This window comes from Ursus arctos, unplaced genomic scaffold, assembly GCF_023065955.2.
Source record: "Ursus arctos isolate Adak ecotype North America unplaced genomic scaffold, UrsArc2.0 scaffold_20, whole genome shotgun sequence".
Classification (NCBI taxonomy): domain Eukaryota; kingdom Metazoa; phylum Chordata; class Mammalia; order Carnivora; family Ursidae; genus Ursus; species Ursus arctos.
In genome coordinates, this window is record NW_026622875.1 from 43,141,918 (window position 1) to 43,157,522 (window position 15,605).

The window sequence follows — 15,605 nt, forward strand, 5'->3', positions numbered from 1 at the left end:
GCCCTGTTTACCCAAACAATGGCTTGGGATAATTTTGTTTGTCTACCTAAATAGAATAACATTCTTTTCCTGCAGACATCAAACATATTACTGTTTGTGATCATAAGGGCTGTCAGTTTCAGGACTGTCTTGGGAAAAGAGAACAAAATTCTAATTTTATATAATTAATCAGAATGCAGGTCACTTCATACAGTAGGGTTGGTTTTTTGTTGTTGTTTGTTTTGTTTTATTTTGTTTTTACTTTTTTAAGAAAACTAGTTGATCCTTTGGATTTTATATAATAAAGTCTGTTTTTTTTCTTGCCCCTTCTCCCTATGTCAATAAATTAAGACACCATCATACCAACTTCATCAGTCATTAACAACAACAACAAAAATAACACCAGCCTATTGTTTGATACTGACTATATTGGTGAAATTAATACAGAGAAAGACCACTTTGCAAGCCAAAAACCTAGTGGAAGCCAGAGCTTCACGGAAAAGTTTGCTGGTCAGGAGTCAGGAAACCTATTTCTTGATTCTGACTTTGCTAATTATTTGCAGAGACTTGACTAGTGTCTTTCTCTCTGGGTCACTGTGTCCATGTTGGTAAAATTTAGGGTTTTTAAAAGCTTGTTTCATGGTTACAAATAATAATAACAACAACAGACACTATTGAGCCCTTATTCTGTCAGACACTATGCTAAGCCCCCTGCTTGTACTATCCCACTTAATTCAAATGACAGCTCCTTTGAGGCAAAATCATTATCCTGTATTTTCGGTTGAGGGAGTTGAAGGCAAAGTGTATCGTGTTCTAACATACTAGGCATTGCACTGAGTGCTTTTCATGTAGTTTAGCCCGTTCTAATGTGATCCTCACAACAGCCTTACATTCTAGCTCCATTTTAGATAGAAAGAAATGGAGACTCAGGAAGCAAAGCGATTTGTCCCCCCTCTCTTCCTAAAGACCATGGCAGATCCAAGAGAAATACACAGGTTTCCTGACACCAAGGCTGATATTCTTCCACTGTACCCTGTTTACATTGAAACCCTTGGAATTCGATTTATTTCATGTCTATAATTTAATCTGTCAGAGAAACCTAGGAATTTGGCAACTTACAAGCCAAATCTGGCCCATCAATGTGTCTTCTTTGCCTGCATGTTAATTAAAAAATTTATGGTTGCCAACATTTTAATGTCAGAAAGCTTCCCATAAATAACCTAGATTTCTGGCTTTTTTTGAAAAATGGAAAGATCTGGCCTCCTGAAGCCCTGATCCTTCCATGGCAGATGACCCCTGGAGCTGAATGGTATGCTCTCAAGTTTCACACAGTGCCCACCCAGCCCTCTTCATTTGTCTGTGTTTCCTCCAAAGCATTTGCGTTCCTAGGAGTTTGTGACTTCTGGAGTGAAGATTTCTACTTCTCCAAAATTAAGGAGTTTGAAGGTTTGTTGGATAGCACAGCAAGCTGACGATCCTCCTTGGCTTCTTCCTCATGATAGCCATAAGAGTGGAAGTCATAGTGGTGTGGTTTCTCTTTTGCAGGGCTCTTCCTGACGGAGCATTTCTTCGGCATAAGTGACATTTCAAAATCAGGAAGGCAAGCTGAATCGTAATTGGCTCTGTCACCATTTGGGTTTGATGCTGGCACCTCCTGTGTTTGCCCTGGTTGAGTAATCTGTTTGCATCTGAGTAGACCACACACAGACAAATGTGAACTCTGTTTATATTCATTTCCTGCCTGGGAACTTGGTTCCTCTGGGTCAGAGCTTTGGAACGATTGATAGATTGGAAATTTACTGGTATAGATGTTGGTGCAAAAACTCACTTAAACCCATTTTGGAAGCTGACCTGAATAACTTTCTTTGAGCTTCAGTAAAGGGGATGTTCTCATTGATAGCTCCAGAGGATTGGAGCAAATGCAATGAACATCATGTCTGCATATGAGATGTTCAATATAATCAAGACATTTAATATTCGCATTTTATAGATGAGACAGTTGAAACCAAGAGTTGTCTAAAGTTACATTGGTTGGAGAAGTACCCATTATATATCACCAGCACCTCTCAGTAATGAGCAGAATTCCCTGATATATCCTGGATGTCTCTCAGCAAGTCAACAAGCTCCATTTCTAGAATTCCTGAGTAAAGACAAATGCACCCATTCTGTTCCCATTTCCTGGGAGCAGCAGTCTTCAAAGGACCAAGAGGGAAGGGATTAAGTTTAGGAGACTGAAAACTCCTAGGTCTGCTCTGCCTTGTCCTGGGGCCAACTGTAGGGGCTTCCTAGGGCCTCTTTCCCCATTGTGACAATCTGGTAGAATCTTCATGGTACTGATCTCAGTGACCTGTATATGTAGCTTTTTCGGCATTTAAGATCTTGTTCCTAGCCTCCATCTTCAACCAGTGAGTTACAGGTAGAAGTGAGTGAGAAGTAAATGAGAAAAAACTGGAAGCCCTCTAGGAGGAGACTCATTGGCACCATTTTTATCCAGGACACTTCTCTGGGACCTACGCTTGGAAGCCTGGGGATGCCTAATCCAAGTTAGGCAGCTATAAGGTATCTCCTACTACAGTAAACACCAGAAATTTTTTTACTAGAAAAGATAGGCACTTTAACTCAATCTCCAGCACTGTACTAGGCATTATGAGACTTACAAAAGGAACATATATGAAAAACAGCTTCAGCCTTCAGGGAGTTTATACTGCAGGTCAAGGGCATGTATAAAGATGTTCAAATAGGAGCTTCTAGGCTTCTTTGAGGCACTGACCATCAACGTCATAAAAACACTTCATGATAAATAATCCCTTGTCCATTCCTGACTCATAACATCTGGAAACTGTCAAGAACAAATGCAGTTTTGGGGTAAGGGAAAGGAATTGCTATAAAACTAAGGTGGGGAGATATTAAACTGCCTTCGACTACAGTAGAGACCAGGCGGGATTAGCATTGACTTCAAAGAAGCCATCCTTTAATATTCAGAGACATTAGGCATTAATAAGCCTACCACGGGGCCATTTTTAATATTATAACTTGCTACAGGTTAAATAGCCAATGAATGAATGCAAAGTTGAGCACAAATTGGGATAGTATGGAATATTTCTAACATTACACCTAAGGAAGTGTTGAAGTGTTCCTTCTGTGTGGGTAAATCATTGGCAACCTGTGATTATCATTTTCATGCTGTAATGGCACTCGTGCACGCAAGGAACCCAGGGAGTCAGTAAGCCTAATGGAAATGTGTTTCCTTTTCCCCTTCTGCCATGGTTCTCTTTCAGTAGACCTGGAGCTTTGAAGGTGACTGTAATTAAACATTCATTCCATTGGCATTGTACTTCTCACCTGCGAGAAAATTGAGTAGCGGCTTTTCCCCGTAAATAACATGCAAAATTCATCTGAATGGACCAGATCATCTAGAATTTCACTTTGAGACTTGATAGCTCTGGCAGTTGTATCTATGTATCATGTAAATGATTGTTTCCTGTGTGAATTTATCGGGCTGACAGTTCATTTCTGTGTAGATAGGGGCAGGAGTTAAAGGGAGATCATGAAAGTACATTGTGTGTGTCTTCATATTTGGTGCTTAGAAGTCTCTAGTTGTCATTGTTCTTCCTTTCCATGCCCTTCTTGATTCCAACTTCCTTCTGGCCGTCGTGATAGCAATTTATTATTCTGTTTGCAGTTCATTTCTGGATGAATTACCCATTGCTCTGTCCACTTGTCATTGTGGCTTCTTCAAGTTCCCATGCGGTGGGGGGTGGGCAAGCAAACCAGTCTAGGCTGTGTAAAGGGCTGGACTTTCTATTCAAATTAGAATTATTTTTAGAAAGCTGCTGTAGAATTAAGTTTCCTCAGTCAGCAGGATTTATGTAAAGCCATATGTTTGTGTGATTTCCTCAAAGGAAGCCTTAGAAATGTTCTTTTAGAATTTCCAAACTGGTAGACAGCTGCATTCTGTGGGCAGGCCTGTCCTACGGACCATGTGGCCGAGCCTCTGAGGTGCTGAGTGCATCAGGTTTCCAGTGGCTGTTCACTCTTGAGGCACTAGACTTAACCAGGAAGGATCGAAAGGATATTACAGGTTAGTCTCTCAGCAGCCAAGTTGGGGATATGGGGTAATCTGTTTAATCAATACCTTATTTGGGTTGTCAGTTGTAAAAGTCTTAGAAAATAATACAACAGAATACTCAGTTCTGAAATAACACTGAGTGTCATTTCACCTTTCTTTGATTTCGAAGGTCCTTTAGAACCTGTATCCTGAGAGAGCCAGTTAATGAAGATTTGAGGTCTAGGGTGTCTGATATACCAGACTTTATTCCAGTTGGGAAAGGAAATATGTAAGTGGAAAGGGCATAAAGTCCTTTTGGCCCAGGGGGGAAATGAGAGCTCGAAGCAAAGGTAGGAGTGTTTGTAGTTAGGGGTACTGGTTTTTATTACTGTGTACCTCTGCTAAGTGTCCCCTGAACCTTCACTTCTGGAGTATAAGATGGGTCAAGGTAGGGCTTCCTTTTTATCTGTTTTGGTCCTTTACCTATTGGCATCCAGTTCTGTGATGCATTTTGACGTGCTTAATCAGAAAGCTACTGATTTTCAGCAAAGGCCCAGAATTTTCAGGAAAGATCTCCTGGGGATGGCCCTGACATTGCTCTGTCGAGCTCACCTGGCTCACTTCTTCTCTGAGCGGACTCTCACTCAAAAACAGGCTTGGAGAGCACATCTGATGGGGCAGCATCTTCCGTGCTGTGTGGCTGGAGGGCTGAGCACGTGCCACATGACTCCGGTGTCCTGACTTGGTGCCCTGTCTCAGTGCCAGCTTCTGTTCTGGGCTTCCAGGCTCATCCTTCAGAGGGTTGAAAATAGCATCACAGTTTCCTTCTCTTAGGAGCTTTCTCACCTTTGACAAGCCCGTGGGACAAACGGACCTGACTTCTGTGGCTTCTTGTCTGTCAGCCCTGATTGAATATTCACTCTGCGGAGCATCATGCCAGGCATTGTGGAAAATTATGGAAGAAGAAGGTGAGGCACTCCTGGCCTTTGAACATCTTATCAACTTACGGGAGAGACACAACCAGCACAAAGCAAAATACATGAAAATTCAAATGTCAGCCAGACACATATTGTTCATTATTTATAAATCCAATTAAAGTAGCCTAGGAACACATATTTATGTTCGTATATCAATATGTTTAAAGTATTTGCTGAAATGCTTTGAAGTAACTGGAATTGGAAAAAGGTAGTTTTCTGCTGCCTAAGGTTTGATTCTCCAGGAATGACCCTGAGACAAAGATTTAAGAGCATGCAGTTTATTTGAGAAGTTTCGGAAGCACCACCAAGAGGAAAAGGAAAGGAAGATAAGAGAGAAAGGCAGCCAATAAAGGGTGTGTTCCTGAACCAGCTGCAGATGGCGACGGATACTTATGCCCAAGCCTATGGGGAAATAATGAGGAACAGCTGAGAATGTGAACCTCACCGTTATCCCCTGGACTGTATCAGCCTCTGGTCAAGGACTCCTCTCAGGACGGGTGACCCACATATTCCTGGCCTGCCAGGCCCAGACGGTTTTTGGAGAAAACTCCCATGCAAAGAGATGGGGCTAATGGCAGTTGGAGGTTGGCCTTGGAAAGGCCTGAGGGATAAGAGCAGGATACTGACAGTCTCTGCTATATTTACAGGTATTAATGGGAACAATGGCTTGGAAAGGAGAGGGGAGACAGGTTTTGAACATTGAGGAAACCACTGTCTATGAAGGCCTGGATTCACAGTGGATGACACTCAAGCCAGAACCCGTAGGCTTTCTTATGTGAGGTCCTCGAAGGAGTGTGGTTCAATTGACATAGGGAAGAAGGTACCAGCTGAAGCATCCTGAAGATGGAAGGTGGTTTGGAGTCTGAGGCTCCAGGCTGTGATGGCTGCTCCGAGTTTGGATGCCCACTGTTCTAGTAGGCATATGTTGGCCGCAGATCACGTTGGGTCTAGCAATGACAGGCAGTCACTTTTTCTGTGTCATGAAGACCTGATTCCTCCACAGGGATCATTTCAGAAGAATTGGAAGTGCTGTGCGTCAACATGTCCTTCTTCAGCTCACCAGCAAGCCTGGGGATTTCATCGCAGGTCTCCTGCTAGATTTGTAAAGGATAAGACTGGCAGCATTGTTGGGGAAGTGGGGATAGGGGTGGTTGGGGTCACTACCTCTAAAGTGGTTCTGATATAACCTCTCGTCTTGAATTGTATCGGATTGTGTTGTGTTGTGCGTATGTACCTTCTCGGGAGAGCTGGCAGATGGGGGCAGTTAAGCTGTCAAAGGCGCAGCATAGCGGAGGGCTCTTGTTCATCTGACATTGTTCGTTGTTGATGTATTGCTACAGAAGGTCTGCACCCTAGGCTTTAGCAAATGCCCCTGCCAGGACTCCCATGTGTTGATCTTTGTTAATGGAAATAACCATGTGTTTTACCTGATTTTTAGCTGCCCTGGCAGATGTGCCCAGGAATGAGCTCCCAGAGTTGCACCTCAGGGGTTAATTACTCTCTGATATATCAAATTATATGATTTGAGGTGCTCTTTCCTTTTTTTCCATCCTATATTGATGTCCTAGGCAGAAAGGATCTAGAATAGAAATGCCAGGATAATGTTAATTATTGATAGCTTTTATGTGGGGAAAAAACCCCGTAAGACATGTTCATATATTCTTATGTACACAGTAACATAGTTTGTCCATGGAAGAGGGAGAGGAGGAGTGCAATGGGTTGGATCTGGTCAGGAGACAGAAGCTAAAGTTACTTGAACAGATGGAATTACTATGAAGACTTTTGTACAGAAGGAAAAAGTTTTCCTTGACTCCTTCAGGGTCCCTGTCTCTGTCTGAAAAGCAAACTGACAAGGACAGGTGAACAGGAGAAAAGCACATAGATTATGTAATAGAAATGTTACGTGACCTGGAGCCTTCACTAGGAAATGAAGACCCACTGCAATGGTTAGAGCTGCGAGTTTCTCAGCGAGGTGGGGTGGAGAGCGGGCTGTCATGGGGGAATGTTATGGGTCAAGGACCAGGAGGTAAGCATAGTAACCGGGGGGAGACTTAGGAAGGCCCTTGGTTAGGATTTGTCTTTAGAGACGAGGGTGCTCCTTTCCTCTGGGTATAGAGAGGATACCTCTCACAGGAGGGCTTTGTGACCTGTTTCAGGGAGGAAGAGTGAGAGGGGGCGGAGGACACCGTGACCTTGCTGCTTCTGCTGTTTCCTTAGACTTCAGTGTAAAATATTCAGTATGCCAAGGTGCCACCTTTCGGGATGGCATTTCTTGAACCTCATCACTTGTTAACCAGCTGTTGGATAATCCAAGAGGTGCAGAGAGATACTGAGCTTCACAGAATCACACACTGCAGAAAGCAGCTGTACCCCTAGGGCTGGGGGCGCCAAGGGAAGAAGGTAGGATAATGAACACTTAAATACCTGGGTGATGGGCCTGGCACGGGGAGAACCCAGACTTCTGAGGAGGGGACACTGGACAGCTGGCTGTGTTGGTGTCTCTGAAGAGGGCTGGGGGTATAGAGAAGCTGCAAAATGGAGTCAGCTGCTCTGACTGGAGCCAGTTGCTGTTGCCAGGCTGGAGAGTTCTCGCTGGACTCATGTGACAGAATAGGAATCCCGTAGGGAGCCAGTTGCCTCTCCTCCCCTCTGACAAGCAGACCTGACAGGGAGCCTGTGGCCCAGGAGAGATGTGCTTTGTAGGGTCCCAGCCCCAGCACTATGAAGCAGGGTGGGTTTGGAGGTGAAACACAGTTACGTTAAAAACCAGCACACAGAGAGAACATGAATGTGTATATATGCACAAAAGAGAGAGAAAGGGAGAGAGTTCATGGGCATTTGAGTGAGCTAGCGAGAAGAATGTGGCCAAGAGCTGCCTGGGATAAGGAGTGTTGCTACTTGGCTGTAGAAATAATCATAATAATAGCCTGCACCTAAGAACTTGGTGCAGGGAGGAATGACATTAAGGACCCTTATTTAGCGTGGGGTGGGGTGGTGATTAAGTTCTAAAGTCAGGGCATTAGGGGAAAATCACATATAAACACTAGAATCACACACTAAGACTCTGAGAGCCTGTCGAAAGGAGAAAGCATTTCTGTCTCCCATCTTGTGCTCCGTCTGTGACGAGCATGTGTCTCCTGAGTGGAATGCAGGTGGGAAACTTCTCCCCTGCCCCACTGATTCTATGACTTTCTTCCGCTCTCTCGCCGAGCATGGAGGGAGGAATTCTTCTAAGTTATGTGTATGTGCGCTACAGCTTCCCCTGAAATTATACCAGGTATGTGCTAAGTACTCTCTCATATGCTGTTTTACTTGATCATCACAATGACCCTAGAAATGCTATTTTTATGTCTCCTTAACCAAAAAGAGATCAGTGCACAAGAAGGTTGACTAATGGCACAGCCAGTGGATGAAAGAACCTGCATTTCCAACTCAAGTGTATCTTGCTCTAGTCCTATGCTCTATAATTAGCATAGTGCTGCTCCCCCCGCCCCCAAAGGTTCTGCCCTGACTTTATGTCTAGGGCAAATCAGGTCATCTCTAACATCAAAATAGGGGGCCTCTGCAAGGACTTTAAGGAACAGTAGACCTGCAGTGTCCAATATGGCAGCCACTGGACATGTGTGCTATTTAAATTTAAATTAAGTCGAATTAAGTAAAATGTAAAAGTCAGTTCCTCATTGACACATGAGCCAGTTCCTAGGTAGACACATTTCAAGAGCTCAGGAGCTACATAAGGCTAATGACTACCATCTTAGCACAGAACATTTCCATCCTCACAGAAAGTTCCGGAGTACATCCGTAGTGAGTGAGAGCATGATTCTTAACCTAGTTAACAAACCCAGCTCTGTATCATACTGGTTGTTCATCCACGGTGGGTTCCTTAACCTCTCTATGCCTCGTTGCCACATCTGTAAAACAGAAATAGTCAAAGCAGCTCCTCACTGGATTCAGATGAGAGTTAAATATTTAAAGTTCTTAGGAAGGTACCTTGCACAGCATGGGCTCTTAATACATGTTACCTAGAGGGGGAAAAGGTCTCTTAGCTCTAACATTACGTGATTTTCTAAAAATTCCACTTTCACTATATACCTTCTGACATTTTTTTTTTGAGGAAGAGAAGAAGAAGTTTGAAGCAGGGGAAGGAGTATCTTGCTAATTGATATTTGGAGTGCTTCATGGAGTCACGGAATCCTGAATTAACTCACAAGATTTTTCTATTTAATATACATTACTATAATCCATACCTTGTTCCAGGTTTCAGTCTAAGAACTTAACACATACTCTGTCATTGAATCCTCCAAACGGGCCTATGTTGTAGTTCTTCCATATCCTCATTTTCAGTACCCTCCACATTTTACCACTTTTCTGGGTAAGTCCTGCATGAGTGGGGAGGAAAGAACAAGATTCTACCCTTATGAAGAGAGTAGAGAAACCAGTAACTGTTGAGGGTGTATTATCTCAGGCTAGATATTTTGTGTGTTTATCTAATTTAATGCAACAGCCCTGATATTTTCCTTGTTTTATAGATGTGGAAATAAGCTAAAGAGGTGGTTAAAACTAGCCCAGCATCACACCGCTAGTTCAGGGTAAGAGCTGGGAATCTAACGTAGGCCTAGTTTCAAATCCCATATATTTTTCACAGCATCTTGATTATATTAATAGGGAAGATAATATTTTTGCATGTTCAAGTATAATACAAGGAAGAAATAAAAGAATATAGGTAAATTGCCATAGGAGTTAAGAGGAAGAAGGATTACTCCTGGTCAAGAGGTCACAAGTCTTCTTTGAAGATGTAGCATCTGAAAGGGAGCTTGAAAGTTGGTAACATGTTGGCAGGTGGTATCAGGGGAAGAAAATCCAAGCAGAGGGAGGAACACAAGGACAGACTCTAGCAGGATGAGGATACCATGAATAGTTTGCAGAAGGGGCCAAGAATGGGGTTCTGCCTGGGTGGGAAGGATCTTTTGTCGCCGACATTCTTAGAATTGCCAGTGCAAGGTCATAGTAAAAAGTAGAGTAACTCTTAATTTATTATTGATTTTAAATCCCCTACGGACAGCGTGCCCTCTGTCTGTAATGTGTACCCAGGATAGACCACTCCCACCGGCCCCTACCCTTTGGCATAACACTGGTAACCGGTGTGTTTGGATAAGTTCCTCTCTCTCTGCCTTTCTTGGTAGCAATGCAAGTTCCTATGATTCTCAGCCTGTGTTCTTCACTGGTGTGCAGCCTACCCGGTGTTCCAGGGAGATAGGTTCTACGAAGGACAGAGGGGTAGCCCTGGACTTCCCATTAGTTTTGGGCAAGAGGGGGTCACAAGTGGAACCAGGTGTCTGGCATGCTTCAGGTCTGGAATTCTCCTGACCCAGGCATAGAAACTTCCTTCAGGATCCAGAGGATGCTTTAGAGTCAACGAGCAAGGCTAGATTGAACCAAAAGGCATGGACCACGGGCCTGGAGGAATCCTCTTAGAGATTTATCATGGGGGGGAGTTGAGTTTGAAGTCGAAGAATGAAATCACTAAAGAGAAGCCCAGGTGGTTGTTGATACCCCTCCTACCCCCCCCCCCCCGCCCTTTCCCTGACCACCACCCTGGGGCAAAGGAAGATGGAGGACCTCCTGCTAATTTTCAACTGCACTTTGCTCTCTGTTATGTAGTATTTCAGTGGCAGGATCCACTCAGGAGAGTTGGGGCAAAGCTGGCTGAGGTTCTCAAGGAGCTGAGTTTTGAGTTCAGGTGCCCACGTGGCAGCGGAATGATGCTTCCTGACCTTTCAGACCTTTGAGACCTCTGGGCGGTCTTAGACTTCACCTGGAGCCTCCCGTCCAGGATGCGACCACCTAGGGGAATTCCAGGGAAAGGTGACAGGTAGAGTATCCTTTCTGAGTTTTATTCTCTCTTGTCCTCCCTTCTCTTCTTTCCATGTGTCTGTGTTACTCTGTTGTGTCTCCTTCTCCTCAAGATTCATAGACCAGTGATGCAGGGTATTTATTTTATGTTCTTGTCAACAGAGATATCATGGACTGAAAGGTGATGGGTACCCCAATGAGCTCACTACAAGATCTCAAAGATTCCAAGCCACTGGCTGCTCCAAAGCATAAAGCCACCCTTCTGGAGAGGCGGCAGGAAGGAAGCCTGGAGGAGGTGAGGAAACATCACTCTTCCCTCTGCCCTTGACTCCATCGGCCTTTAGCTGTCAGATGGTTGGGCCCAGGCCTGATGGGCTGTTTCCCATGTATCCTTCCACAGGCTCCACTTTTGGCCAGAGGACAGACCACCTTCTTAGGTCTCTGGGAGAACTGCTGAAGGACAGTGAGGGAGATGTTGCTGGTCCCCAGGACAGAAACCCAGCAGCTGGCACCAAGAAGCACCTGGAGTGGGACTCAAGCCCAGCACCCCTTCAGACTGAAGCTCTCTGAGCTGCGTGTGGTTCCCGACTGGACTGTTTTTGCTTTGCCGTCACCTGCATAACACAGTTCTGGATGCTTTTGAATGGTTGGCTTTGTTTCCTTTTTTTCCCCCCTCTGTCTTTTCTTTTTTCTTCTCTTGGCCCTGAGAATTGTAAGAAAAGAATTGCTTTAGAAAGTATAATTCTGTTGCTGAAATTAGCCTTGTTTATGAACAAATTCTGTCCCTAAGGATTTTCTGAATTGCAATCCCAGGTTACTTGGTAGATGGGGCTGCATGATTTGATTTGTGTAGTACTGATCCTTAGATTATAAATACATTTTCTTTCTTTCTTTCTTTCTTTCTTTCTTTCTTTCTTTCTTTCTTTCTCTTCTCTTCTCTTCTCTTCTCTTCTCTTCTCTTCTCTTCTCTTCTCTTTCCTTTTCTTCTTTTCTTTCAAGTTTTGGATCCAGGTAATGGCCCGAGTCACATTTGCTTAGCTACTGAAGCGATCTCAATGTGGTATCGCTTGGAGTTGAAATATAATCAAACATATATTATACCTGGGGCTCTTGCACGCTATATGATATATATGTTATGCTACAAAGAAACACAAACCTTGTAGGTTGAAATTTAATTCCTGTCTGATCCTGCAGTTAGAATGGTGGAAAAATTATAAATATCAAAAGCGGCTTCAGACACCCTGAATGTACGCTAACCAACAATAAGTGGACCGTTTGGAAATGCCCTTTTCCAAGGCAAAGCAGGAATTGGAGACCAGCTGACCTTGTCAACAGGGTTGCTCAGGTCTGTCTGTCTGTGGATCTGCTCATTTTGGAGGAATCCGAGGACAAGGCCTGCTTCTGTGTTTGGGTTTACGGAAATTGTGGCGTCTCTGACTGAATGCTCTGTAACTGTGCCTGCCTTGCAATAAAACACCTTTGGTTGACTCAGCAACAAGGTCTCTGTCAATTTCCTGCAACACTGTGTCCTCAGTGCTTTGTCAGAAAGTCCAGGGTAGACCTTGGAGTGGTTGACCTGTCAGAGATCGCTGCTGGATGCAGCTTTACTGCTCTTTTGGGAGTGTCTCCAGAGCCATCCATTGTCTCCACGTGGGGTCCGTGTGTGTGTGTGTGTGTGTGGTCAACTTTCCTTCTTCCTGTTGTGGTCGACTCTAGACCTCTCTAGTTATGGCGTAGCCCAGGTAGGCCAGGGTGCTGCCATCTCGTTCTGGAGCCCCCATGTATTTCTCTGAGACTCTCGAACAAGCTGCACACTGTAGAACTTCAGTTTCCCCACCCACAACACGCGAGTAGTGATCCTTCCTGTAGTTATGGTCGTCAGCACCTGTAGAAGGACATCACATGGATGACACCTTACATGTTAGAAACATACTGGGACATGGCGGCACTCCATAAATGGTGATTAGTTTATTTGTCAGCAAAGAATTGAAGGAACACTCTAAGTCCTTATGGTTGACTACAGAGTTGACTAAGAACACCGAGTAGCTGAGTAGCATCTTAAGCCTCCTTGCTTAAAGCCATTAGAAAGAAAGGTGAGGATTCATGGGACGGAAGTCAGGAGAAGACAGTCTGTAGCTTGCCACCTTGACCGTGTAGCCATATATCTTGATTCCTCCGTCAGTGCCACACGGCAGGAGTTACCTCCTTCACAGAGACGACACTTTTGCTTTTCCAGAAAGTGAAATTCACCATGCACAGAGATGGAGGAGAGACCATCTCTCCCACTTGTTTGCAACATTAGGCGCGTACCACGAGGGCAGGCGAGTCTCTCTAAATACCGGCCGAGAGGTTTCCTTCACCATGGGGGAGGAAATCAGCCCATCTCAAGCCTCATCAGACTGTGTCTGCCACGTCAGTAGAAAACACTTTTTGAAAAGCCCCCTGCAGTCTCCAGTAGCACACCTGAGATTTCTGGATGAGCAAAATGTGAAGCAAAGTCATGAGCTAAGATCATTCATTTCATGTAGGGTGGCACATAAAGTCGTCGTTCTCTGGTTGCCGTGGTGTGTGTCGTAGTCCCACAGATAGCCCTGGACTTCAAGCCGTGCAGAGTAGAAAGAGCCTTTTCTACTTTCTACCTTGAAGTCATTAAAATGATAATAATAACACCAAAACAGGTGACAGTTACTAAGTATTTACTTTATGCTGGCACTGGGCAAAGCACTTTGCAAGTAGTGGCTCATTTAATCATCACAACAACCACATGAGGTAGGTACTCCAAACTCCCATTACCTGGAGGAGAAACGGAGGCATGAAATTGCTGCATAAGTGGGCCAGGCTCCCCAGTTGGTGAGAGTCATAACTGTCATGCACCAGGTCTGCCTGACTCCAAAACTTGGGCTCTTTACCGTCTTAGGCAGCTGCTTCCTCACCTTGGTCCCAGTCCCTGTCTGCTTTCCTGGCTTCTTACCGTGAACCTTACCTTCAGAACTGCATTGTCCTTACTTATAACTTGGGGCTGTTAATTATCAACTTTCCTACCTGCTTCCCACAGTTACTGTCTAAGCTCTTGGTAAACGTGTGCCAACTAAATGCAAATCAATATGAAAAGTAAAGGTATTCTTCTGGATGGGGTCCAGGTTCAATCTACCTTATGCTAAATTCTACTTCTGTTGAGCATTCAGAGGTTTCAATACATCTTACCCAGAGGAGATCCTAACGGATGTCAATGTTGAGTCCAAAAACTTTCTTGAGGGTAAATCAGAGAGCACCATATAACCTTAGTTCCTAAAGCTGTATCATTTATGTCCGACAGAAACAACTTCTTCCCACTTTGCTCCAATGGCTCATCCAGAAGGTGGTGTTACTGTGTATCTCTTCAGAGGACAGAAGTGGTGTTACTGTGTATCTCTTCGGAGGACAGAAGGTGGTGTTACTGTGTATCTCTTCGGAGGACAGAAGGTGGTGTTACTGTGTATCTCTTCAGAGGACAGAAGGTGCTGTTACTGTGTATCTCTTCAGAGGACAGAGGTGGTGTTACTGTGTATCTCTTCAGAGGACAGAAGGTGGTGTTACTGTGTATCTCTTCAGAGGACAGAAGGTGTTGTTACTGTGTATCTCTTCGGAGGACAGAAGTGGTGTTACTGTGTATCTCTTTGGAGGACAGAAGGTGTTGTTACTGTGTATCTCTTCAGAGGACAGAAGGTGGTGTTACTGTGTATCTCTTCGGAGGACAGAGGTGGTGTTACTGTGTATCTCTTCGGAGGACAGAGGTGGTGTTACTGTGTATCTCTTCGGAGGACAGAAGGTGGTGTTACTGTGTATCTCTTCAGAGGACAGAGGTGGTGTTACTGTGTATCTCTTCAGAGGACAGAAGGTGGTGTTACTGTGTATCTCTTCAGAGGACAGAGGTGCTGTTACTGTGTATCTCTTCAGAGGACAGAAGGTGGTGTTACTGTGTATCTCTTCAGAGGACAGAAGGTGGTGTTACTGTGTATCTCTTCAGAGGACAGAGGTGGTGTTACTGTGTATCTCTTCAGAGGACAGAAGTGGTGTTACTGTGTATCTCTTCGGAGGACAGAGGTGGTGTTACTGTGTATCTCTTCAGAGGACAGAGGTGGTGTTACTGTGTATCTCTTCAGAGGACAGAAGGTGGTGTTACTGTGTATCTCTTCAGAGGACAGAAGGTGGTGTTACTGTGTATCTCTTCAGAGGACAGAAGTGGTGTTACTGTGTATCTCTTCAGAGGACAGAGGTGGTGTTACTGTGTATCTCTTCAGAGGACAGAAGGTGGTGTTACTGTGTATCTCTTCAGAGGACAGAAGGTGCTGTTACTGTGTATCTCTTCAGAGGACAGAGGTGGTGTTACTGTGTATCTCTTCGGAGGACAGAAGGTGCTGTTACTGTGTATCTCTTCAGAGGACAGAGGTGGTGTTACTGTGTATCTCTTCAGAGGACAGAAGGTGGTGTTACTGTGTATCTCTTCAGAGGACAGAAGGTGGTGTTACTGTGTATCTCTTCGGAGGACAGAGGTGGTGTTACTGTGTATCTCTTCGGAGGACAGAAGGTGGTGTTACTGTGTATCTCTTCGGAGGACAGAGGTGGTGTTACTGTGTATCTCTTCAGAGGACAGAAGGTGGTGTTACTGTGTATCTCTTCGGAGGACAGAGGTGGTGTTACTGTGTATCTCTTCAGAGGACAGAAGGTGGTGTTACTGTGTATCTCTTCAGAGGACAGAGGTGGTGTTA

At 44.5% G+C, this 15,605-nt stretch overlaps 1 protein-coding gene across 1 annotated transcript in view; it reads left to right on the forward strand.

Moving 5' to 3' along the window:
• LOC113253852 (tyrosine-protein phosphatase non-receptor type 23-like) overlaps positions 1–12,352 on the forward strand; it is a 180,412-nt gene extending 168,060 nt beyond the window's left edge. The window contains exons 6-7 of the mRNA XM_057316115.1: positions 11,020–11,152; positions 11,258–12,352. Of these exons, the coding sequence (XP_057172098.1) occupies positions 11,020–11,109 (90 nt within the window). The 3' untranslated portion in view covers positions 11,110–11,152; positions 11,258–12,352. The remainder of the gene's footprint in view (positions 1–11,019; positions 11,153–11,257) is intronic.
• The last annotated feature ends 3,253 nt before the right edge of the window (positions 12,353–15,605 follow it).